The sequence below is a fragment of the Bacillus rossius genome, chromosome 3 (assembly GCF_032445375.1).
Source record: "Bacillus rossius redtenbacheri isolate Brsri chromosome 3, Brsri_v3, whole genome shotgun sequence".
NCBI lineage: Eukaryota > Metazoa > Arthropoda > Insecta > Phasmatodea > Bacillidae > Bacillus > Bacillus rossius.
In genome coordinates, this window is record NC_086332.1 from 55,544,823 (window position 1) to 55,570,269 (window position 25,447).

The following is a 25,447-nucleotide window of genomic DNA, read 5'->3' on the forward strand; positions in this document are numbered from 1 at the left end:
AATTCACAGGTCTTAAAAAATCAACTATCACACATTTTTAGGACAATCTGTAAATATTTTCGTGGCTATGAAATAATATTTTACACGTATTAGTCCTTTTTAATATTATTTTATTTAATCATTATTTTATGAAATTTAATCTTGCGTGTGTTAAATTTTTGAAATTTATTTAATTTAATTTTTAGTACAGTTTAAGGATCTGATTTGTTTCCCTTACCCCATAAAGATTTCAATAAAATTTGTAGTTGTGATTTTAAATTTCACTAAAAATACCTGTAAGGTTTAAAACGGAAAATGAGACCGAAAAACAGACAGACAAGAAAGAGAGTTAATAAGAAGAAAAATTATATATTAAAACATTTAAATGAAGCTTTAATTTTTGTATGAACTAAAATGTAAAAACAATATTTAAATTTAAGTAATTTTTCACCATCGACAGAATTAACTACAACTGTGTATAACGAAATTTTTTGATAAACTAAAAATAATAATGAGTTAATAAACATAACAATTAATTTTAATGAAAACATCGTGGAGTGCTCTCTTCTTTTATTTTCATAATGACCCACAGAGTTGTAGTTATTTCGGTCGCTGTTGAACAAGAAACTTAAATTTAAAAATAGTTTTTATATTTTAGTTCATACAATTAAAGCGTGTTTTTTAATTTTAAAATATAGTTTTATTTATTTTTTACTTTATAAATCATATTGTTTTATTTTTTTATAAACTTCTTGAAAGGCACTAAAAAATCAAAATTCAAATTCCCAAAAATTTTGAGGGCAGTTGACCCCTTCCTCCCAAGGAGGTCTGATGGTGCCCGAATGCCCCAAAACACGTCAAAATTAATGTACAAATATTGTCCCGGCTTTAAAAAAATCGAAGGCAAATTACCATAACCATTAGGGGGGAGGGGAGATGTTTAGAAGCCCTAATGGCTCGGAAACACTCCAAATCGTAAAAGAATCCGATTTTTGAAATGGTCGAAATTAAGTGGTTTCGACCCATCTCCCCCAAGGGGCAAGTCGACTTCGGGCAAATTTTCCACCATGCCCCGGACTTATGGATATACAAAACGCATGGTTATTACCCATAGCACGAAAGTAGTGGATTTTTTCTCCTATGCCCCTCCACATATTCACTTTTCAAGTCATAGTCATGAAATTATTGTATTATCATCGGTAATACATATACTTTCCAAGTTTCAAATCGTTACGACTATTAGAAGTTGGTTAAAATCAACTTACCAGATTTGATTACATAGTGAGTTATAAGTGAAGCTAATAAAAGCGTGTTAAAAACTTTTTAAAATGGTTGTATGCTCGTGTCTGGTATTGCATTATGTACCTATATATTGTATATGTTTATAATTTTTAAGATAAACCTGCATGTTTGTAACTGTGTGTTAGTCACACATATTTAAATGTTTAGATTGTAGTCCAACACAATTATATGGTTTGGTACGTCCTTGAGAAAACAAAATGAAGTATATAATTTAACAACAAAGGCTACTTGCAAAAAATAGTTCTTGACAGCCTGGAACTCATAATTTCTAGCAATTTGTACCTTGAACCCAATGCACTCTTAGGCCAAGACTGCGTAGTGAGTCAGCCACAAACTAATGTTCATGCGATGGCTGAATTTTTTTTTGTTGCAAACTATTGTATCTCTCGTTTGAGTTCGCTTTATCGAATGTTCTTCAGTGTCTCTGCAAGGATTAGCGTGAATGAAAAAAAAAAATTGTTAAACGGAGATATTGTAAATTTTAAAATAAAATACAACAAAATTCAATTTTCATTTTTAGTAATACCGGTCGATGTTGTGTACTTAGTGAGCGAAAAATATTCATGAAATCCTTGCATGGTTTGGCGAAGATGCTGTTCTTCAAACTCCGCGTCGCTACACAGGCGTGAGTTCATGGCTGCGTGTGTCTCTCCGGTGAATTCCCGAAGCCGACGAAAATCCAAAATTTTATATATATATATATATATATATATATATATATATATATATATATATATATATATATGATACTTTTAAGCGCATTACACCCTCGCTTCCACCGTTTCTCCCCCCTTCTCTTTTCCCCACTGGGAAGGAAACTGAAAGTAAAAAAAAAAAGACTGATGGGTCGGGGGAGGAGTCTGAGCTCTTGTTCGCGCTGGTTTAGGGGGGGGGGGGGGGTAATAGTAGGAGAAACGGGCGCGGATGCAAGAGATTCCTTCCCACTGCGTCCCTGACGGCGAATATCTGACGTCCACGTGGGCCTACGTATCGATGTGAACGCCGTGATAAGAGAGCGCCACATCTGTCCGACAGAGGATGCGTTCCCTCGACGTAGCAAAGAAGGCCGAGTCACCGGCTGTTTCCGAACACCTTCTTAAGGGGTAGGAGGGCTGCATCATAAATTATTTTGCTTCAATTATTTAGCGTTTTTGGACATGATTTTAAATAAACCCATAATATAACCATATACAATTTTTTACGAAAGGTTTTATTCTTCAATAAAAGTTCTTATTTTGTATTATGTAATATATTTATTATATATAAATACATATTATTACACATAAATTTATTATATTATATGTATTGTATTATCTAAAATGTTTTTTTTATAAACTTAAGGGGAATTTTGGTGCCAGTCATAGGAAGTACTGAAAACATGAAGTTACGTGGTCCATGTTTTTTGATGAAACGTATGTAGACTTCGTCTTAAAACTCTTTATTTTATTATATCATTCATTAAATCAATTAAGATTATATTTTCCCCAAACATTTGACACTTGAATATCAATAAATCAATAAATTTTAGTTTTCCCAAAACCCTGAAAAACTCATGTGTCAATGATTAGGGAGAACGTAATTTTTATTGATTTAAGAATAATCAACTGAAAATAGTTTTTTTTAGCATGAAGGAAATACACGAATGGTTGATTCAAAACTGTACACCAATTAATTTTATGCTCTTAGTATAGGCTAAGACAAGCATAAAATTTAGCTTTCAAGTTTGTAAAAAACATTTTCGGATATTTAATAAATAAAATAAATATATAATTAATTTTCGTTAAATTATGAATTGATTAAAAATCTTTTGTAAAAACACGGCATTTTAGAAGAAAAATAACTTAGGACACTACCCCCCTTAAAGGACACTTGAGACTTAAGGATCCTTAAAGAAAATGCATAATAAATTATGTCCTTTACATATTTTTTACATTCCGATAATTTTCGTTGATACTACAGAATCGCCGATACAGTTCAGTGAAAAAAACGAGTGCGTTCGTCTTTTAACATATCCTTGGGGTTTTACAACGTATTTGTGGCACTATCTTCAGTATAAATGTAACGATAGTAGTCGAGCCAGCCAACTACTGTCCGCATTTTTTTCTGTGAATTAAGTATCGTAAACTGATCCTTTTGAAGCAAGCCAAAATTTAAAAAAAAATTCTCAAATAGATTGAGAAGAATCTGTAAACAAAAAAAATCCTCCGAAAATTTATTTATTTATTGGTACATCCTGTGTGTAAAAGTCGAATGATTTTAGAAAAAAATTTCAAGAGTAGTTTTTTTATAAATTCAGCTTTGATTTGTGACGTAATACTTTAGAATGCATTTGGGAACAGTCAGTGGTTTCACTTCGTCGTGTCTTTTTGATGTGTAGACATCTCCGCTCCCGGTATACGACATTGGTAGGAGAAATTTCGTGGAAATGGAACGGAAGTCGATGAACGGAAATGTGGGACGAAAATGGTGCACTCACGTGCAGCAACTTGAACCCTCATCTAATCAAAAGTAGCTTGGCTTCTGGGTTGTAGCCGCGTCCAAGGCGAATAGATCACCGACGTTTCGGACAAGGTTTCAGTCGACATAATAGGGTAGAGAAACCTGCTGAAGTTAGTCGAGGGCAAGTGCAGAACCTGGAACGAGTGAAGACGTAACGACAAACGCGAATGCGGAGTTGTACAAGTTAGTCTGCAATGGGCATGTGCAGTGCGGCTATAGTTTGGAAACATGGTAGCAAGTAAGCCAAGGAAACTGAGACAGAGTTTATAAGCTAATTAAGAGCATTGAAGTTTGTTGCTACAGTATTCTGTTGGAAACGAGTAACGTTTCATTTAAGTGGTAATACAACATTGAAACGTAAGCCAGTTCTGTAAATAAGGTCAGCAGGCGTAAGGTTCTGGCAGCTGAAGTATTTAAGTATTCTCTTAACCCCAGGATTGACATAGCACGAGTGACGGAAAAACTGAGCTGCTATCTGAAGAGTTGTGTTCACTGCTGTATATTCCAGTCAAAATAGACATTTTAAATAACGAAAATTCCGACAGAGCTGAATTTTGGTAGAGACCTTGGGTACACCAGTAGATATAATGTGCCAAAAGTCCCCATAGATCCCATGTGTGCTAAAAACGTTATTCAAGGTCAAAGGTCAAAATTGTCGGTTTTTTGGATATTTCTCAAAAACGGTAAGTGTTATCAAAACACAAATTAACAGACAAAAATTGTAGATTATAAAATTATCTACAAAAATAGTCCTAATACTTTTTTCCCCTAAGAATCACCATTCCTAAGATATCGCCATTCTAAAAGTTGAAAGAGTTAGATACTACACTATATGCACACATTTCCACGCCTCATGTGAGGTAGTGTACTTGGCGCGTTTTTTTGAACGTGGTTTCCGCGGTAGGCCTACTCCACGATCTGTTATGACGGAGTTTTATGGGAAAATACTGTATTTACTGCATGATGATTACGGATTTTGATATTGATATAGGTGATTGATTTAAATTACAGTTCTGAGTTCTGTTATTATTCTAATCTGATTCATATTCTTCAAATTCAACTTCAACAGTCATGTCTTTTTAGATTTCTTCTTCTTCCTCTTCTTCTTGCTGGATGTTCAGAAATTGTTCAACTGAAGATGAATCAGCTGTCTCTTCATCGATATCACATGAATCTTCGTCTATTGGATTAAGTTGAACATTAGAGCAAGACTGGCCTTGGCAAGTGCACGCTGGTGAACACAACAACCCTGCTCTTCTACAGCCACATTTAGCACTATTACCTTTTTTGCAATTGCAAAGAAATAGTGTTAAGGAGTTTTTCCGGAGCAGGTGGGAGTAAAGTTTGAATCGGTTGCAAAGTGTTATCTGTTAATTTAGAACCCCAGTCTTCGGGGTTCAGTTGATTGCCTAGCCATGTCTGAACTTGATAGTATACTCGATACAAGTGTTGATGAGCAGAAGCCGATGTTGTAGGAAGACAAGACAGTTGTACTTGTTTCTTGTTGCAAGTTCTTTTTTTACAAAAGTTAAATATCTATACTTGTCGATACAATTAATTTTTTTTTTGGAGCTCCATAAACAGCAAGGAGAAAGCGAATTCGTTTTGTGATTATCGTTTGAGGAGGAGAGTCAATTTCTTTAAATACTTGAACGCAATCAATTAAAACATTTTTCTCAAATAATTTCAATACTGATGTTATACCTCTTAACATTTCTGATGCAGTATCGCAACCGGTTATCGCATGTAAAAATAAAACATGGTTATGGCACTATCGCTATCGCTGTATTTCGTCGAATCGCGACACTCCCATGAACATTTTGTGTTAAAAATAGTAGCGAAATTCTACTGCAAACGCCTACAGTGAAATGATCTGTAACTGGTCCGGAGACAGCACCAGGTAGGCCATGTCGGAAGTTCCGTTGGCGCAAATCCTAGTGACACCAACGCATTTTAGGCCCTATTGCACTACTGTAACGGTGAAATTTGTTGTTCATTACGCGGTTAATAGTGCAAGTTATTAAGTGTAAAATTTGTTTTATGCCCTGTGGCTTTATTATTAATGATATCAACATATATACATACGCAGACAAACCTAAACATCTAACATCTAGAGTGTACTGTTTTGTGTAATACCAATTTTTGATTAGTCTGAAACTTTAAAAGATACCCTGAGATACTCAATTATTTGAAAACTGTGAGATTTTAAGTGAAAAACAAACGTTTGGTAGCTAACTGTGTCCAACCGATTCGGAGATTTTTATATTTTTGGCTAATTTTTTTATTTGTCTTAACCATTATATTTTCAGAGAAAAATAAGATATTAGTGTTTGGCATAACTGAGGAACAGTAATTAAAATCTGGCATTTATTTTCCAACTTAATTTTATAGTTATTGTGTTCTCCGCCCATTGTGGCGTCATATTGTTATTGTTTTACTATCCACATTTTATTGCATTTTTCTTATTACTCATATTATAGTGTTTTCAGATGGATGAAAAGAGATCACTTTAAATCCACACATATACCACCAATTCAGAGTAGCACTGAGGCCCAGATATAAAAATATACATTTATATAAAATAAACACAATAAATATATAGCCTATCTCTTCACAATGGGAAAATAATGGAGTGCCAAATTGTACTACCCACACTTTCAGGGTTTGCTAATGTAGCTGATTAGTATTTAATTGAAAAAGAACTTCAACTTTTCTTATATTAAAATTTTAATTAATTTAATCGAAGAGCGTTGTTAGCACTTAAGCTTTTGTGCAGTTATTATTAAATAATTTTATATCCAATATCTTACTTAATGCTTGATTATCTTTTGAGAAAATAATTTTATTATAAAACTATACTTACTACCATTTCACAACTTAAACAATAGAAAATCGAAACAATGGTAAAGACACACGCACACAGTGGTACTTTTTTAATGAATGTAATTGATTTTCAATTTTTTTGCATTCCTTTCTAGTACATGATTTCGTAAAATGTCAAAAGAAGTTTGTAGTTTTAGTGTGTTTATTTTCAATACCCATTGTCTTTATTCCAGTTCCATTAGCTACGATAACGTTTTTATTTTATTTTAAAACAGAACTTAAATCCTTTTCAAGTCTTTAAAGTTGGAATATAAGAATTGGTAGTGTTTATATTTTTATTGTTCGTACCCTTGGGTGATTAACTTCGGAATGTGATTTGCTGTTATAAAATCAATCGTTCTTCATTTTAAAAAAGTTATATATTTTATAAAAATATAAATCATTCACTACATAACACTTTATATATGTATTTATGTATGATATATATTCCCAATTAGTAGAGACCTGAAAAATTCGCGGGTTCATTTCGTGTTATGCTAAAATTCAAATAATTATACCTTAGTGCTGCTTTTGTCATTGGTTCACTGTTAATCTGGAGGACTGAACTCCAATTAGAAACCCTCACTCATAAAAGTGTCGAATCACAGGCCACCCAGTCGAGACGACTCACAAGTCAACAGCCAATGAACAGTTGGCATTTGCCCGAGTGTGTAGAGGATATTGGAGTCTATCCTGGAGGTCATTGAACCCGCGAATTTTTCCGGTCTCTACCAATTAGTAGATTCAGTTATACATATTTATCTGTATAAAATCAAATCCAAACCAATTTCCCTCTTTGGTGGTGTGATTTTAGAGTATTATACAGAGTATGTATAATACGCTTATTAAGTATGAATAATGCTTATTATTCATCTTAATGTCTTGATTTCAGCTTCATAAGCTTGAAAAATATGTTTATTTATTATCAATCTATATTTACCCTTTTTTATTAATTTGATTGTAGGATTGCGCAAATAAATATAGTCTATTTTTTAATTCAGTTTTTTGATGTTTTGTTTCTACATTTTACCCAGATTGGTTTACTATTATTGACGGTATTTAGTAACAAACACCCATACATTTATAATTTCCCGTTTTTTAATATAACAACTGCACCAAGAGCTATTGCATATTTTTTGTACAATAGCAATTGTTAGATGTTAAATTTTATAGTAATTTTACATAACTACAATAAAATAACACGAAAACGTGTAGGTGGAAAAAGTAATTGGAAACATTGCTGCTATAATATTTTTGTCCAAAATAACGTAATATATTTAGGTGCAGCAAACAAATGTTTTCCTAGCCAGAAACTGGCTACACCTTTAATTTTGCTGAGTTCACTTTTAACCAAACAAAATGTAATGCATAATTAAGAAGAGTTGTTTTAATCTCCTTTATGAGTTCCGGACTGAGTGCCGAAATTTTCTCGACCATCATATTGAGTAATACATTGTAGAATAATCAATTTATGAAAACATTAGCGGCTCTCGGTTTTCCCACAGCTTTGCTGTCTTGGTGTACAGCATTCAGAACAAACGATGAGGACATATCAATCGTAATCAAAGGTTCAGGTGAGAGGAATGCATCAATTAGAAAATGAACAAATAAAAAATAAGAAAATTTTGAAAATTATTTATTTTTACATACAACTTTATATATAAACTTTAGAACTATGTACTTGTATACATATCAAAACATGTTATGTACCTTTGTTTATTTGCGTAAGTGCATACGCTTCTTCAACATTCCAATCCAATCCCAAATAATCAATTTATAATTATTCTTTCTATTTTCAAATATTTAAAAATTTATTTGTTTTGGCTAGTGCCAGTTAAATGCTACAAATAAATGTGTTTTGGAGGAAAAAGAAAACATTTACTTTTAACCAGGACAAAATATAAAAATTACTATTACATAATAATAAAAGTGTAAAAATTTTTTATCGGTCGTAAAGTATTTAAAATAAATTTTATAGTGTATCATGGTTGGTATTTCAATATTAAAACAATTAAAATGATCTTAAAAATTTTGTTGAGAGATTTAAAGACACCACGTTTCAAACAGGTTGTTTAAACTACTTTCATTATGCAAAATATTGGCTATCTAAGGTAACTAAGTCAAAGTCCGTTTTCGTATTTGTAAAGTAGTAAGCTAAGTTGCCTGCAGAGAATTAGCCAGTAAAATTATTACCAAACGACTGGGATCACAATTTTATATGTATATTTTTTAATTTTTTATAATAGCTACATTTTAACAAATCCAAAACTGAATGTATTCAGCTACTGTGAGAGTAGTTATTAACGTTTAATTCTAAGATACATATTTTCATTAATCATCGCTGATTCAGTGTATTTCACTAACTTTCTTAAAATACCAGATTTTTGCTTTATATTGTAAATTCCAAAATTATTTTAATTAGGCTTTAGGTTGGAATTTATTAGTAAATTTTACTTTTTAAAGATATTTTAAGGCCGATTTTATTTTTTAGAATTTTTTAGATAATGAAGTTTAAATCATCGATATTTTAAATTATCTTACTTTGAATAATTATTTAATAAAGAACAAATAGCGATCCTGGTATATACTATAAATTGGCCACACTTAATAGAGAAAATAAATTTTAGCTTTTTAACTGGAACCGGTTTTCATTTAAAGTTTTTTAGGTACTTATATCAAATTTTCAAGTGCTGCCGATTATTTCAGTAATTATAGAAAATACAACATTTGACTAATGTAAACAATAAAGTAATAAAATTACAGATGAATACACCGATTAGGATAAAAACATTTAACGTTTTATATTAAAGGGAAGATAAAATGCTTCCTATAACAATGAAGACTGTAATTTTATAAGCTTCAATTTCATTCCAATGACTATGGTTTTATTAATTGTCAAACTAAATATCCATACTTTAGTGGCACGACTTAGGCCTTCGTTGCAGCTATAAAACGTACAATAAAAACAAGACTTTTTGGTTAAACTTACATATATATTTCTCCTTAAACATTTTATCTTTTGTTTTCTTCTGTTTGTATAACAGAGTGAATAAATTAAGCAACAAAGTTATTTAGTTGTTTTATAACAATTTTTGCTGCTTTTAAAAGTAACCCTTTAGATTTAAGTTCAACATTAAAAAAAAATTAGATCTCATGATATTCAATTATTAAGTGCATTATGACTGAAAATATATTTGCACTAACACATTTCGTGTGTACGTCTTACAGTAATCTATTTTCCTGACATAAATCTAAATCAAATTTTATACAATGTATCAGCAGAGCAAACACTTTAATAGACTCAAAACAGCATTTAATTAATGTTTTAATTACTCTTTGGCAACTAATCTCATGTTATACCCTGTATAGTTTGTAATAAAATGGTTTACTCGCTTTATTATGTACACTCATACAAATCATCCACCGTTATCATTTAATTGAATTGAAATGCACAAAGTTGATGGAAACGCTATACTAATGCTTCTTTAATAGTCTTGAAAAAAGAGTTAGGAATTTCTTCCCAATGGGTCTCACCGTACACACGACATGCTGAATATCTATGTCGCTTGAAAGAGGTTGATCCCAACACTTTTAAATAACTCTATTACAGAAAATAAGCACACATTTTGAAGTTTGTCTTCTGTTAATAGGATGCCATTTCCTTTGAAGAGTTTTCCTTGAAAGTGATTTCTTCAAGCTGTTGTTGTGGGAGATAAAGTGAAATTTTCACTCACAGATTCTGTCGCGATGATGCTGGAATTTTCTGTAAACAAATAAACCGAACATGCATTAGTTTAGTTATTATATATATTTATTATATATATATTATATATAACAAGACATGTAACATAGTTGCACCACATTTCTAGGTTATCCTAAGAAGCAAATATTAAATTATAAAAACTCTGCCAAAGGCTTATTTTTTTTAAATTTGCATATTTCTATTCTGACTTAGTTATTTTAATGTTTTACTAGATAATTCCATATTGTTCTTCATTAAAATATATACTGTAACCATAAGGCCGTAATTAAATCTTACAAAAGTGCCAGATGTGACAATTATTTCTTGAAGAAGTAATTTTTTTTCTCGAAAAAAAGATTAATTTTATAATTTTGGCTGAAATAAAGTAGCATATATTTTGGTATTTGGTAAAAAACTTCAAGCCTATTTAAATGAATAATCTGTTATCATTTAGGCTGCATTAAATTCATGGATTTTTTTAACATAAAATCCACCTCAATGAACAAAATACTCTTGGTAGTATCATACAATTATATCTCTGTAGAATGAAGAAATCTTTTTGCTGTTGACTTAACATGTATTTTGAAGTTTTTGTCAAAACTCTTAGAAGATTCTTGTGAGACCGTTGTCAGCGTTAGTTTACTCTGTGTCCGTAATTTAGGAAGATATCTACTCATTTGGTTATAGCAATGTTTTTTTTTTTAAGTATTCATTGTAAATCAAAGATGAAAATTTTAAACAGTGTACACTACTCCAGTCATGCGCGCTGGCTTTCAACGAGAATAATTCTAGTCCAGCGTGTTTCGGATTCCGAATCATGTCTGGTTCATCAGTGCTAATCAGCATGGTTATCATCTCCCGTACTGATTCACTAAAATAAGAAGAAGAAATGCATAATGAATATAAGAACTTTCGTAACCGCATATAGCCGAGAAGAATACCAGAAATTTCTTTGACGCAGAAGAATTGTCTAGGCAATGTGTAACACGCAGTTTTTAAATCCGTTCTTTGAACGAGTATTGCAAATGGGGAAGATTTATTTAAAACAATGTCATGCAGGTTTACAATGGTTGTTATAGAAAAACCACAAGTATGAATAACAAAGAAGAATACAGGTACTAGCAGGAAATATATTGCTTGTTTGTGCTATCATCGTTGTGTTGTCGAGAATATTGCTTAGTTTCATCGCTGGGTTCGTCTTTTATTTGCTGTGTAGTCCTCGTGTTGTTAAAATCATATGTTCTGTATCATTGTTGGGCTCGTATGTAGCCACTGTGTTGTCTAAGTATGTTGTTTTTTCTGCATTTACCATTCTTGTTGAATGTGCCTCGTCGTTAGACCACTGTGTTTGTCTGTGCTGTCATTCCTCTGACTAAATTTCTTTCTACGGAATTATCTGCTCTCTCCAGGCATTTAAAAGGTTGACGTAACTGATTTTGGCGTGTTCTCCCTGTGTTTATGTATTAATTTTGTTCGTACATTCTCGAGATTGTTCTGAGTCATCCAGTTTAAACATGCAATTGCGTATGTTCGTGAATTTTTGTTTCAAACCATTTTAAATCATCCTGCAGAGTTGGGCTTTACCCTTGATATACTAAATAAAAAAAATAGGTATCCTTCCCCCTATTTGGGTAAAAATATGCACAAATCAGTGAAGACAGTATGTTATGTTAGGGTTTGGCTAGCTGAGCTGTTATAACACCTGCAATTTCAACTGCATGAGAAGCCGTGACGTCTACGACTACTTCTGAAGTCCCATATGTCAGTGAGTTATTGTCAATAGTTATGTATAATATTTACGTACATTAAAAAATATTATTTTTTTAATATTTTTCATTCCTGCCCTACCCCCCCCCCCCCCCCACCTTTTCCCCTGGCACCATCACAACACCCAAATAAATTCTTTAATCAGCTACTGTCTACCTATATAGTAGAGAAGGCTGGCCGTTGAGAGATAGGAGAGAAAAATTGACAGTCGTGATGGTGGTGGGTCACCTAGCACTCTAGTGCTTTTGGTATCTTGCCAAAGGGTTTATTTCAGTCAAGAAGGCAACCTAATGGAAGCTAGTTGCTTCAAATGTGCTATCGGCTGGAACAGGAATGCGACCGGCTAAAGTTTTGCCATCTTGTAATTGAACTGTATTTTTTTTAATATGAATGAATAATATAAATATATGTCACAACATGTGTTAAATATATACCTTATTTAAATCTCAATTTCGTAAATTTATTATTATTGTGTTGTCAAAGGCGTATGTTTTCTAAACCAGAGATGCGAGATTTTATGGTTCGAATCACCTCACATCCAATATGTTTTGTTAAAAAAATTAAATATGATATGTTAGTGAGGAACACAACAAAAATGGTAGACAATGGAAAATCGACCTTATGTTCACGAGACAGAACGATGCTGGCGCACAAAGATGGCGAACATAACATCATACAAGATGGCAATCTCTAGCAGAACAAAAATTAAGATAGCTGCTGTGACATAATCCAAAATGTTGCCCTATAGCAGACGAAATTATATGGCGGCTGTGATGAAATAAGTCAATATGGCGAACTCCAGCAGACAAAAAAGATGGCGGATGTGATTCATAATCCAAGATGGTGACCTCCAGCAGAAAGAAACAATATAGTGACTGTGAGCTCATAATCTAATATGGTGGAAATCATGATGGTGGAAAGTTACAGAAAACAAAATGTCAAAAAGTTCCAGAAAACAAAATGGGACTGTGAAATCCTAATCCAAGACGGCGGAAGGTTATATCGTAACGAAAAGTGCAACATTTTGTGGGGGAGAACGCGATTACAAGATGACGGAATTCAAAATGTTGGAAGTGACATCATCCAATATGGTCTCTGGGGTCAAGATTAAAGGTCAAGATAAAGTTAGAATCAAAATGGCAGACGTGACGTCATAATCCTAGATGGTGTACATCGTCACAATGCACCACTGCCTGAAGACTGTTCCAGGATCGGCTATTCTATACTACTTTAGAAAATATTTTAATTTATTTTGTGTGTCACGTTCATAACTTATATATATAAAATCGGGGTCCCGAATAATAGTTTTCCTTGTTTACGTATTCCATAGGGTAACTTCATGAGATGGTTCAATTGTCTCCGGTTGTGTTCTTTGCAGAACTTGCAACGTATTTGGACGCTGATTAGATCCCATTACGGTGCAATAACACACACACCTACACACATCAAAATAATTTACCTTCATCTTACAACTTTACTGTTGAATTTCCCTGCATTAAACGTAAAATTGTTCCTACAAACATTTTTCTTAATCCAGGATAGAAATATATTTTACGCCTGTGCTATAAAATTAAACCACTCTCATCAATATCATTTAAATCACACAGTGAAAATTCAATTTGTTTGTATTCACTGACGAATCGTTTGAAAGGCCTGGACTCAACTGGCTATAGTGACGCAATTACTGATTAATAAGAATAACGTTAAGAGCTTGTAGGGAGATAAACCTTAGGTTAGCCAAACAAGTACCAAGCTTAAGTTAAACGCCTTCAAATTGAATGTAAAACACTAGGATATTACTTGTATTCATTGGAACATTATTTAAGATTTAAATTATATCTATAATCAGCTCCCTTGCATTTGTTTTTTCTATCCCAAATATTTCCAAAAGACATAAATTTTGTATAATATAATGTTTAAAAACTCTCGCAAGTAATTATAATTACTAAGATTTGTGCGCCTTTTTACTTCTAGGGTATTAAACGAATTTAAAATCTTTTGAAAATATCTGTGGCAGAACCACAAATTCAAAGGAGTTAGCGAGATAAAATTTTAAAAATACCCCCTAAAAAAGAGCAATCAAGAAAAAGACTTAATTGCGTGTGTGAACGAGCATTATGTTTAGTAACTAATGAAAAATATGTAGGACCTACATGTACATGCCATATGTCATCATAATTCTAAGGTACGAAAACATCCCATTTGAGCATGATTTTTTTCTCTACGTGGGAAAGAACTACTTAAAAATAAAACCGTGAGAAATAAGGCCTCAGTTTTCTAAGCATAGTCATGCCACACACTGTCATTCAGTTTACTACAGAAAACAATTGCCTAGTTTTTCGCGAGCCAAAGCATTATTATTTGATTATTTATCTTGAACGCTATGAGACACTGTCAGGGGCCCAGAAGCGCCTCTGCCACCCACTGAACTGCAACACGAGACAGTGACCTGCAGTTTGATGCAGCGACGAGGCGGCCGAAACGGGGGTCGCACGAGAAAACCCAACGACCATCGGTGATGACCGCCACGGTTCCCCATCTACATGAGTTCAAGTGTGACAGCGGCTGGGTCAGCCTTGGAGAGTAAGCGATGTGCTTAACCGCTACAAAACCACGGCATGAGTGAAACTATCCCATGGATTTAAGCGAGTTCAGTGGAAATAGGTTCCGGACTGTTTTTCAATCATAACGCCACTGAACAGAACTTTATTTAATTCGTTTACGCTAATTTATTAATTTTACTACATTCGATTATGTTACTAAAATAATAAATAAATTTTAATATATGCTTATTTTATGTTTTCTTGTCATGCAATTCACTTTCAAGTACTTGTACATAAGTTCATGTCAATACTGACATTGATATAATACTTGTAAGCATGCATCAATTAAAGAATAAATATGAGATTATTGGAAACATTTGTTAAGAATATTAACATGTATACGTTATACTTCTGCCATCTATTTTTGTCAGTTTATGTAACTAGAATAAAGTATTTGTATTTAAGCCTCTCTCAATTACATCATATTCGGTAGGCCTATATCTTCATATGTTACGTGAATATAAGTTTACCGCAAATGAATCCTCAATTAGTCGATATTTTTGGGGCTAATCAGGACCCACGTTTACATGTGAGTGAAATGTGAGGCAACAATTCTTTTCCCTGCCTTATTTAAGTATATATCATTCAAAATAATTCAATTGTAATTACCTTTTTCTTATTATTAAATTGTTTTAACTGCTCCCATTCGCCTTCAATTTATGTACAAAATAATTTATGTAGTTTAAAAATTTATTTTATTATTTATTAGCTGATGTACCAGTGCTTCGTTACGGACGTTTACGGGCAGAACACTCTCGCACTGCTCATTGTAGATTCCCCTCTTTGTGGGTACGCCATTGCCACACTTCGAATAAAAAGTAAATCAAATCTTAGAAATCAACTCATGAAAAAAAATCCTAACAAACCAATATTAAAGGGAAAAGTATATTTTCTAAAGATGTCATTTAGGATTCAATAGTTTCTTTTAGGTTTTAAGAATATAGCTATAGTTTATTTATTAAAATGTAAAAACCTATTTATAATTAACGCAAATATCCCGAGCAAAAAATAAAGAGTAATTATTTTTTTTTCTTTACTTAAATCGAAACTGCAATTCTATCAGCCAAAATCGACTGCACAACAAAAGTGTTGACAAAAACCTGCAAAGATTTTAAAATATTTTACTCTCATTTTTAGTCTTTAAACTGTATAGCCTACTGTTATTCTTACGGGATTTTAAGGGTAAAAATAACCCTAAAATATTTAGTTAAAACAAACTAAGTTGAATTTTGATATTAATCGCTTCGAGATGTACATGGGCCTCACTTGGAGAATCTATGTAGCGAATATTACTACTTAAGATATTTCTGTTTCAGCGCTATGTACAAACGCTATATACAAACACTATTTTTATTATTATTATTTAATATAGACAAAAATTAAAAATTATGCCAATTTACCATTTTTTTGTGTTTTTACACAATACAATAACTTAAATTTTCAATTAAATTTTTAAACCATATCATAGAACGCTTAGGAAAGAAAATAATTGTATTAAGAAAGTTGGAAAAATAATATTATTATTCAGTGGTTATCTGCTTTGATAAAGAATGCCAAAATAATCATATTATCATTGACTTTCAAAACTAAAAACTTTTTTTAAATGTTTTCTTATACTTCGTAGAAGGTTCATACATTAAAAGAAAATTAAGAAAATTGCGCAGAAACTTAGAATTTAAGAAAACTTAACGACTGCCTTTATTATAAACTTTTTAAATGTAATTTTAGCCCCAGCGTTATATACTCTTTGCTCTTTGGAAGGCGGTCGAACAGCTCATTCAGCACTCAAATTGCCGTTGAACATGCAAGTTAATAAAACTCCAACTTGCAACCTTTCGAGGAATTCTGCGATGGCCAAAGTGTTGCAGCAAAGCAGATTAATCGTTTGGGATGAATGCACTATGGCAGAAAAAAAAATCTTTGGAGGCATTAGACCGCACAATGAAAGATTTACGAAACAACCAAAACCGTTTTGGTGGAGCGATTATTCTATTGGCAGGTGATTTTCGACAAACATTGCCAGTAATTCCTTGATCAACGCCAGCCGACGAACTTAATGCATGTTTGAAGTCGTCCATTTTATGGAAATACGTCAAGACACTAAAATTAAATATGAATATGCGAGTCGTATTGCAAAATGACGAATCTGGTGAAGTATTTTCCAAACAATTGCTCGATATTGGTAATGGTAAAATTCCTGTTGACACATTGTCTGGATACATTACATTCCCTGCAAATTTTTGTCACTTAACTGAATCAAATACCGAACTCATCAAGATGGTTTTCCCAAACATTGATGAAAATAACAAAAATCATGTTTGGTTAAGTGAACGTGTTATATTGGCTGCAAAAAACTTTGATGTCAACGAAATGAATTTTCAAATTCAAATTAAGATAGCTGGCGAATTAATGACATACAAATCGGTTGATTCCGTTACTAACCAAGATGATGATGTCAACTATCCAACGGAATTTTTAAATTCCCTAGAATTGCCCAGATTACCACCTCATAATCTGCAACTAAAAATCGGATCGGTAATCATAATGTTACGAAACATAAACCAGCCACGTCTTTGTAATGGCACTCGGCTTGCGGTGAAGAAATTAACAAAGTCATCGAAGCCACAATTTTAAAAGGGAAGAATAAATGCGAAGACGTTTTGATTCCACGCATCCCTATGATTCCGAACGACATGCCATTAGACTTTAAACGGTTACAATTTCCAGCGTGGCTTACATTAGCAATGTCAATTAATAAATCGCAAGGGCAGTCGTTAAGTGTTTGTGGCATTAATCTTGAAAATCCATGTTTTTCACATGGCCAACTCTATGTCGCCTGTTCCCGTGTCGGAAACCATCAGCATTAATTATTTACGCGCCAGAAAATAAAACTAACAATGTTGTGTATCAACAAGCATTGCAATAAACAATTAGTTATAGAGATAATAAAAAATTACAAACATATACAATATCAAAATATACAATAGAAATAATTATTATTAATATATTATTCCACTTTGACGCACATGACGTCTGTCGGGTCAGATTATATATATAAACGAGAATCGTGTTTTTTGGAGACTATATATATATATATATATGTGTGTGTGTGTGTGTGTGTTTTTTTGTTCAGGCGATTCGTTCAAAATTTTCTCAATGCCTCTCTTTAAAGAAACGGAAAAGATGGCTACTGTAACTTTTGTAGCACATATGTCCCGAGCATATCATAAAAATGTTAGAATAAAGAATATACAGATTTGTAACAGCAACATAGATACGTATTTTTTCTTGCGAGCAAACAACATGTTTAAGTACTTGAAAAATTTTCTTGGTAAGATGAGGATCAAACAAATGAGGGAGTTTAGCATATAAAAAATCATGTATTTCTTCTAAAGTTTTAAAATTTCTAGAGGATGCGCTAAAAAGAAAACAATTTCGATTTCACTTTTATGAATCGCTAAATAATTTCCTGCTGGATGCTAATTTAAGCGGAAGAGGTTTTTCGGGAATGACATTTATTGCTAAAGCTAGTTCTCCAACCAGTTTTTTGTCAAGTCAAATTTTAGAAAAAGCCTTTCAATCAAGATTAGATGTTGCTTTTACAAAAGCTGTTAAGAAAAATGCATATATATCGTCTCCAAAAAACATTATTCTCGTTTTTCTTAGAGTGTGGAAGTAATTTTTCTTTCAAGAAACATTATCTGGGCGTTAAAAATTCCATTGAAGCTCACATGCTTGCTTTCTAGCAAACGAACTGGTAAAAATTAATAAATGAACCAGGCCTTAATATTTATTTTATAAAGGTGAACAATGGAAGTATTAGCCGTACTTGAAAACCAACAATTCTTAACTGGACAACAGCAGTATGTTGTATTTTGCAAAAATTTAGCCTCTAGAATGATTGAAACATTTATATGTAAGTAATTCGTTAGTCAACGCAATGAAGAAAGTTACTTACTTCTATAGTGTTACAATATAATATTATTTCGAAAGTAAAAGGTATGGTAGACGTTAAAATAATATATATAACAACAATACTTTAAATAAAATTCAGTAAAATTTTTCTGTAGGTTTTAACGTGTATTATTTGAGGTCATGGTTATTTTTTATTGTACTTAGTAATTATTGTATAAAATGGTGATAATTGTAAATTATCTTTTAGTTTTAATTTCAAGCAGTAAAAATAAGTAGTTACTAACCAGTGGTAGTGCAATGGCTTTCAGAGAACTCTCTTCACAAATATTTATAAAACCCAAATGAAAATATTATTACTTATAATACATTGGATTTCACCATCTCGGGCCCTGATATTTAATATATTGCAATTATTACATTTTGAGTTAAAGTGTTAATATTTATATTGTCATATAAAAGTTCAAATATTTATAAGACAGTTTTCTCCTTTGGTTTGAATATTATTAATGTTTGGTTGTAGTTTGTTTTGAAATCATTAATGGTACAACGCGAGCAGTGTAGAAAAGTATGTCCGAGCGCAGGCGCCAGGCGCGTGGTGGTAGTGGGGTCAATGACCGACCGACCTCTGACGTCACGGCAGCCATCTTGGACTCAAAAATTCCTCAAAACTCATCAAAAATTATTCAAAATTACTCTAAATTTCCCGTTTAGAGGGAAAAATTCTTGTTTTTCTTCCACAAAAATTCAAAAATTAGGATTTCAAAAAACTTCAAAAGTATTTTGCCTTAGAAAGAACTCGTAATCCTATAAGCGGCTTAAAAGTCCTAAGAGCTACCCGCTCTAAGACGCTGACGTCATCTAGGAGTATGACGTAACCATTGCACTTTCCTTTACGGCCGCCTTCTTGAAATTTTTTATCTATTATCCGATTTTAATGAAAAAATTTTAAAATTAAAAAAAAATTAATAAAATTTTAATAAAATTATTTAAAAAAAATACTCCAACGACATGGAGCTCGGAGTCCTCGGTTCTAACCCGAAGAGAATAAAATAAAAATGGCGTTCGATCCTTCCTACACGGAAGTAACTGGCGGACTGACCTCCCACCACTTATGGCACGGTATATATCATCAGTTAGTATGACGTCATGTCCGTCATCTTGAAAATCAGTACTTTTAATGCTAGAAAGTCGGGAAAAATTTAAAAAATTATAAAAAATATTTATTAATTAAATTTTAATAAAAAATCTTTAAAAACTCCGTTGCACTGTTCGTTACAGCCGCCAAAAATGGAGAAAAAAATTAAAAATTCTGGCTTGTGCTAGAATTCTATCCTTGTTCTACAAACTAGAAGTTCACAAGCAGACAGAATTTTTGTAATTTTTCCCATTTTTTTATTTTTGTTATAATTTTTTTCTGTGATTTTCTGTTATTATTTAAAACGTGTGATGGTTTTCTTCGTGTGCTCCCGATTATTCTATTCACTATTATTGAAGGTTTTCTCGGTGTGCTCCTGATTATTCTTCTCAATATTATGATGGTTTTCTCCGTGTGCTCCCGATTATTCTTGTCAATATTTTGATGGTTTTCTCCGTGTGCTTCCGATTATTCTTGTCAATATTTTTATGGTTTTCTCCGTGTGATCCTGATTATTCCCGTGGTTTCTCCAAGTGCTTCTGGTTATTTCTGAGAAACGGATCTCTGCATGAAGGATTGTTTACCTAATGAGACATGCCATTTTATCCAGAGTAGCAATTAAATTGTGAATTTCTGCTACTAAATTAGCACTTGTAATATTTTTATCAGATGGAATTTAAAAAAATAAACACCCATTACTCAGTCAAATCATAAGGTCTGAGACATCTGAGAAACACTAACAGGAATGACAAACTTCCTTCTCCATGGTGCTTAGCGAAGTTATCCTTCTTTTGCGATCGTTAGTGAGCATCCTGCAACCCACATAAAAAATAATAATATTTACCTTCAAGTAACACGTGGCGTCATCTATTGACAAGAATTGTAACTACTTACAACAAGTTTCTTTGCATGAGATAAATTTACTCTCGCAGCTGAATGAGTCCAAGACAGTTAGAGCCAAGTAGTCTTTTAGCCTTGTAGCCTTGTGTCCTGGAAGCTTCGTAGTCCTTCGTAGCCACGTAACCTTGTGTTCTGGAAGCTTCGTAATCCTGTAGCCTCGCCGTCTCGTAACCATGTAGACTCGTAATCGCGTAGTCTCGTAACCTCATGGCTCGTAGTCACGTAGTCATGATGCCTTGGAGCCTCGTAGACTTGTAGCTACGTAACCAAGTAGCCTTGTAATGTTGTAACATAATGCTGCTGGAGCAGTTGGAGCTATGGAGAAAATTCAGTCGAAGACAGATGCAGCAATTGAAGCCTTGTAGACTTGTAGCTTCGTAGTCAAGTACTCATGTAGACATGTAGTCCTATAGTCTCGAATCTTCGTAGCCTCCTAGTCTTGTAGTCAAATAGCGCTAGGCCTAAGACTATTTGGAGCCAAATACCTTTGACGTAATTGATTGTTGGAGCCAATGACTGTTATAGCTAATGACTGATGAAGGCATTGTATCCTAACGTAAAATTAACGAACGCAACCTAATGAGTTAAATGTTCGTGAAAATGTGTGTCCTTTTCGTTTGATGTGCTTCCGACTGTGCTTCCTTTTTGTTGATTGTGCGTTCAAAAGTGCTGCATTTTCGTTAGATGTGCTTCCTGTTTGTTGAATGTGTTTCCGATTGTGCTTCCTTTTTCTTGATTGTGCTTCCAAATGTGCTGCCTTTTTGATTGTGCTTCTAAATGTGCTTCCTTTTTGTTGATTGTGTTTTCAAATTTGCTGCCTTTTTGATTATGCTTCCAAATGTGATTCGTTTTTTTTATGGTGCTTCCAAAATGTGCTGCCTTTTTAATTGTGCTTCCAAATGTGCTTCCTTTTTGATGGTGCTTCCAAAATGTGCTTCCTTTTTGTTGATTGTACTTCGTTTTTGTTGATGGTGCTTCCAAAATGTGTTTCCTTTTCGATGGAATTATTGGTCCTCTTGTAAGCGTAAAACATTTTATGTTGGTTTAATTGAATATAATTAGCTGTCGATGAAGAAGGTCGTGAGGTTCCGAAATGACTGGTCTATACGTCTGACATTGTTTATGATCCGGTCTCGTGGTCCGAAGACGTTTGGTCTATATGTACCTATGTATGTTTTTGTACATGAACGTTTTACAGGTTATTTTAAGTATCGAAAAACTATACGTTCATGTTAGGCTTATCGGCAACGTATTTAATTCGTCGGACAGGTATATTGTCTTGATTTGTTTTTCGTAGAGTGAATGATTAATAAACGCCGCGAAAGGTAATGGAAAAAAAATATAAAATTAATTTAATATTTAGTTACGCTTGCAACTGGTCAAGAATCAAATCGAAGACAGGAATCCATTGATTCAATATGTAAATTAATGTGTGACTTTTTTGGTGGATTTTGGAATGTTTTCCCGAATGTCTAGGTCAATAAATACAAATTTTCAATATGGCGGTCATAATGGCTTACTGGAGGCTGGTAGTAGAGGATTTTAAACATGCTTTATTGAAGTTATTATTTTTTTCATAATATTATTTTTTTATCAACCACAGATCGAATCAATAACAGGGTTCGATCGAATCAATAAGTATATTAATTGCAAATTTATTTAATGAATTTTGGAATTTTTTCTCGCATTTCTAGCTAAAAAATTACAAATTTCCAATATGGCAGACGAAAACAAGATGGTGGCCTCCAGCGGACGAAGACAATATGGCGTACATGACGTTATACCAGCTGACGATATATATCTATCTTTGTATAGTTAGTGAGTTGTCAGTCTGTAGGTGGCTTTCGTGGAGGAAGGATCTGTTGATTTTTATTTTTTGCTCTTACCGGTTTCGAACCAAGGACGGGAATCGATCTAATCAATCAGTAATCTAATAAGTTAAATTTGTGATGAATTTGGAACATTTTTCATTAAAATCGGATAATAAATAAAGATTTTCAAGATGGTGCCCGTAACGATAGTTTCAACAGTTACATCTTAACACAAGATGGCGGTTCTGTCTCGAACATGTGATGCTATAATTACTTCAAATTTAAAAAAATTCCATTTCGACATTTTTTTATTTTTGCTCTTAGCAGGTTCAAACCACAGACTTCAAGGCGTAAAAGTATTTTAAATATTATTTTATTAAAATGTGATTATTAAAATTTTATAACAATTTTAAAAAAAATTCAATTTTTTACAATAAAAATTACGGTTTTCCAAGATGGCGGCCGTAATGAAAATTTCAACGGAGTTTATAATGATTTATTATTAAATTTAATTAATAACTATTTTTTATAATTTTTAAAAATTTTCCCGACTTTCTAGCATTAAAATTACTGATTTTCAAAATGGTGGGTAGCTCTTAGGGCTTTTAAGCCGCTTTTAGGATTACGAGTTCTTTCTAAGGCAAAAGACTTTTGAGGTTTTTTGAAATCCTAATTTTTGAATTTTTGTTGAAGAAAAACGAGAATTTTTCCCCCACAACGGGAAATTTTGAGTAATTTTGAGTAATTTTTGATGAATTTTGAGGAATTTTTGAGTTCAAGATGGCTGCCGTGACGTCAGAGGTCGGTCTGTCATTGACCCCACTACCACCACGCGCCTGGCGCCTGCGCTCGGACATACGTTTCTACACTACTAACGCGTCTTAACCGGAGAAAAAAGGTCTCTTTATGGGGAGACTTCGAAGTAATCGTTACTGTGGTGCGACTTCCAGAAAAAGTAAACTTTTTTTGTGGACCAAAAACCATAAAACCATTGCCATATTAAAAATGTATGTGTATTCATATATCTACATAAATAACCAACACATATAAATATATGATAAACCCACTGTTGCCCAGGCATCAAATAAAAAGAATAGGCTTCATGGGGATGGTTCTATTTCTCTCAGTCTGACATTTGCAGTAATTTTCTTCATAATTTATCATCACATGTAAATAATTACAAAAAGTCCACTATAATTGAAGAAGGGAAAGACCGTGGAAAATTTTATATCTAATGAACCCAGTAAATTTCCTTTTTTTTTTTCAAATAAAATGTAATCATTAATTCTTTTCTTATCTTGTAACTCATTTTTTTAAATTTAATAAAAAATACAAAAATTCTGCTTTAAGGTGTGTTAAAGGAAGGTGGAAATGGTTTTCGAAAATCTGATATTGACAGTGAGTTTTTGAAATCAGATATAAACAGTAATTTTCTTCTTATTGTTAACCTTAAGTGTATAAAATGTCATTCAGCAGTAACAAATATCTACTTTTAGAGGTGGTAAAGCGTGATGTGGATGGTGTTTAAAATCAGTTGTAGATAGAGAATGGATATATTTTTTAACTGTTTGCAGTCGTTATGCAGTATAATGATTCTGCTTTAAGTTTTGGGGACTATTCGAAATCCCATATTGACAATAGGATATAATTTTTTTGTTCAAAATTGGATGATTATATAATTTTTGTTTTATTATTATATAACATCAAGTGTGCAAAATTTGATCAAATAGAACCAAATTTATTGTGTAAGGAGTGGGCGAAGATATGAACGATTTTTTTTTTTGGAAATAAGATGAAGACAGTAAATTGTTCTATTATTTTGAAAGAAAAGTGTGCCAAATTTCATCCAGAAGCACCCAAAAGTATGTTATAATGGTTTGGATAGGGGTGGTTTTTCCAACACTCAAATAGTAAGTTCCTTGCTCTTCCTTTGGAGGTGATGAAGGCAAAATTTCAACAAAGAAGATTGAACTTAAATACTTAATAAAATAATATGATAAATTTTTAATAATAAAGAATTCTCAAAAATTTTGGGTTTAGAAGTTGGTAGTTATTTTACTAAACAGGTACCCAATTTTATGAGCAAATACAAATTTCTAAAAACTTATTTGTTAATAGTAAGCACAATAAAACATAGAATTATTAAACGTAGTTTCTCTTAAAAAATGTAATGGATTAAAACAAACTTGTGCATTGTACAAGGCATAAACGTAAGAAAAAAACATATTACATTAAATAATATGACAAATTTATTAATAATAAAACATTTAATGCAAAAAAAATAAAAATTTTGAACATGCAGGAACAATATCTGTGATAAAAATTCAATGTGTCTACAAAAATAATTTGGCAAAAAAGGAGCGACGGATGCTAGCAAGGATCACAAAAAAAAATCTTGATGCAATGTGGAAACCAAAATATATCTAGGAAATACGACAAATAATTACTGAAATAAATCAACGCTGAAAATATCTCAACAACAAACGACGAGTGGAAAGAGCATTCGCTGTTGGTTTTAAGTATGTAATTATAAAAATTCCTTTACTACTTATATTTAATACTAAATTAGGAAAATGAACGCCTAAAAAACTAAGAAAATATTTTTATTTATATATTATAAAAAATCAATTTGAAACTAAAGTAAACATATATTGTTTTACTTACTTGAAACTAGAGAATGAAATTTTTTATAACTTTTTTTGGTTGTAAATGGTTAGATTTTAACATAAAAATGACGTAAAATTTATAAAGAGAGCTTAAATCGTTATAAATATTTTAAGTTTTGAAAATTCAGGGTATTTGTTTCAACTTTGTCATTGATGTAATTCATAAAAAAAAAATTCAAAACATATAACTTTTTTATCAACTTATGTAAGCATTTCTTAATAAGCATTTTAATTCATGTTATAATTTTCCCTGTGTTTCTGCTATT

At 32.3% G+C, this 25,447-nt stretch overlaps 1 protein-coding gene across 2 annotated transcripts in view; it reads right to left on the reverse strand.

The window, feature by feature from the left end:
* Nucleotides 1-8,262: 8,262 nt before the first annotated feature.
* LOC134530713 (uncharacterized) overlaps nt 8,263-25,447 on the reverse strand; it is a 451,350-nt gene continuing 434,165 nt past the window's right edge. For both annotated transcript variants that reach the window (XM_063365820.1, XM_063365818.1), the window contains one exon: nt 8,263-10,405. In XM_063365820.1, the coding sequence (XP_063221890.1) occupies nt 10,335-10,405 (71 nt within the window). In that variant the 3' untranslated portion in view covers nt 8,263-10,334. The remainder of the gene's footprint in view (nt 10,406-25,447) is intronic.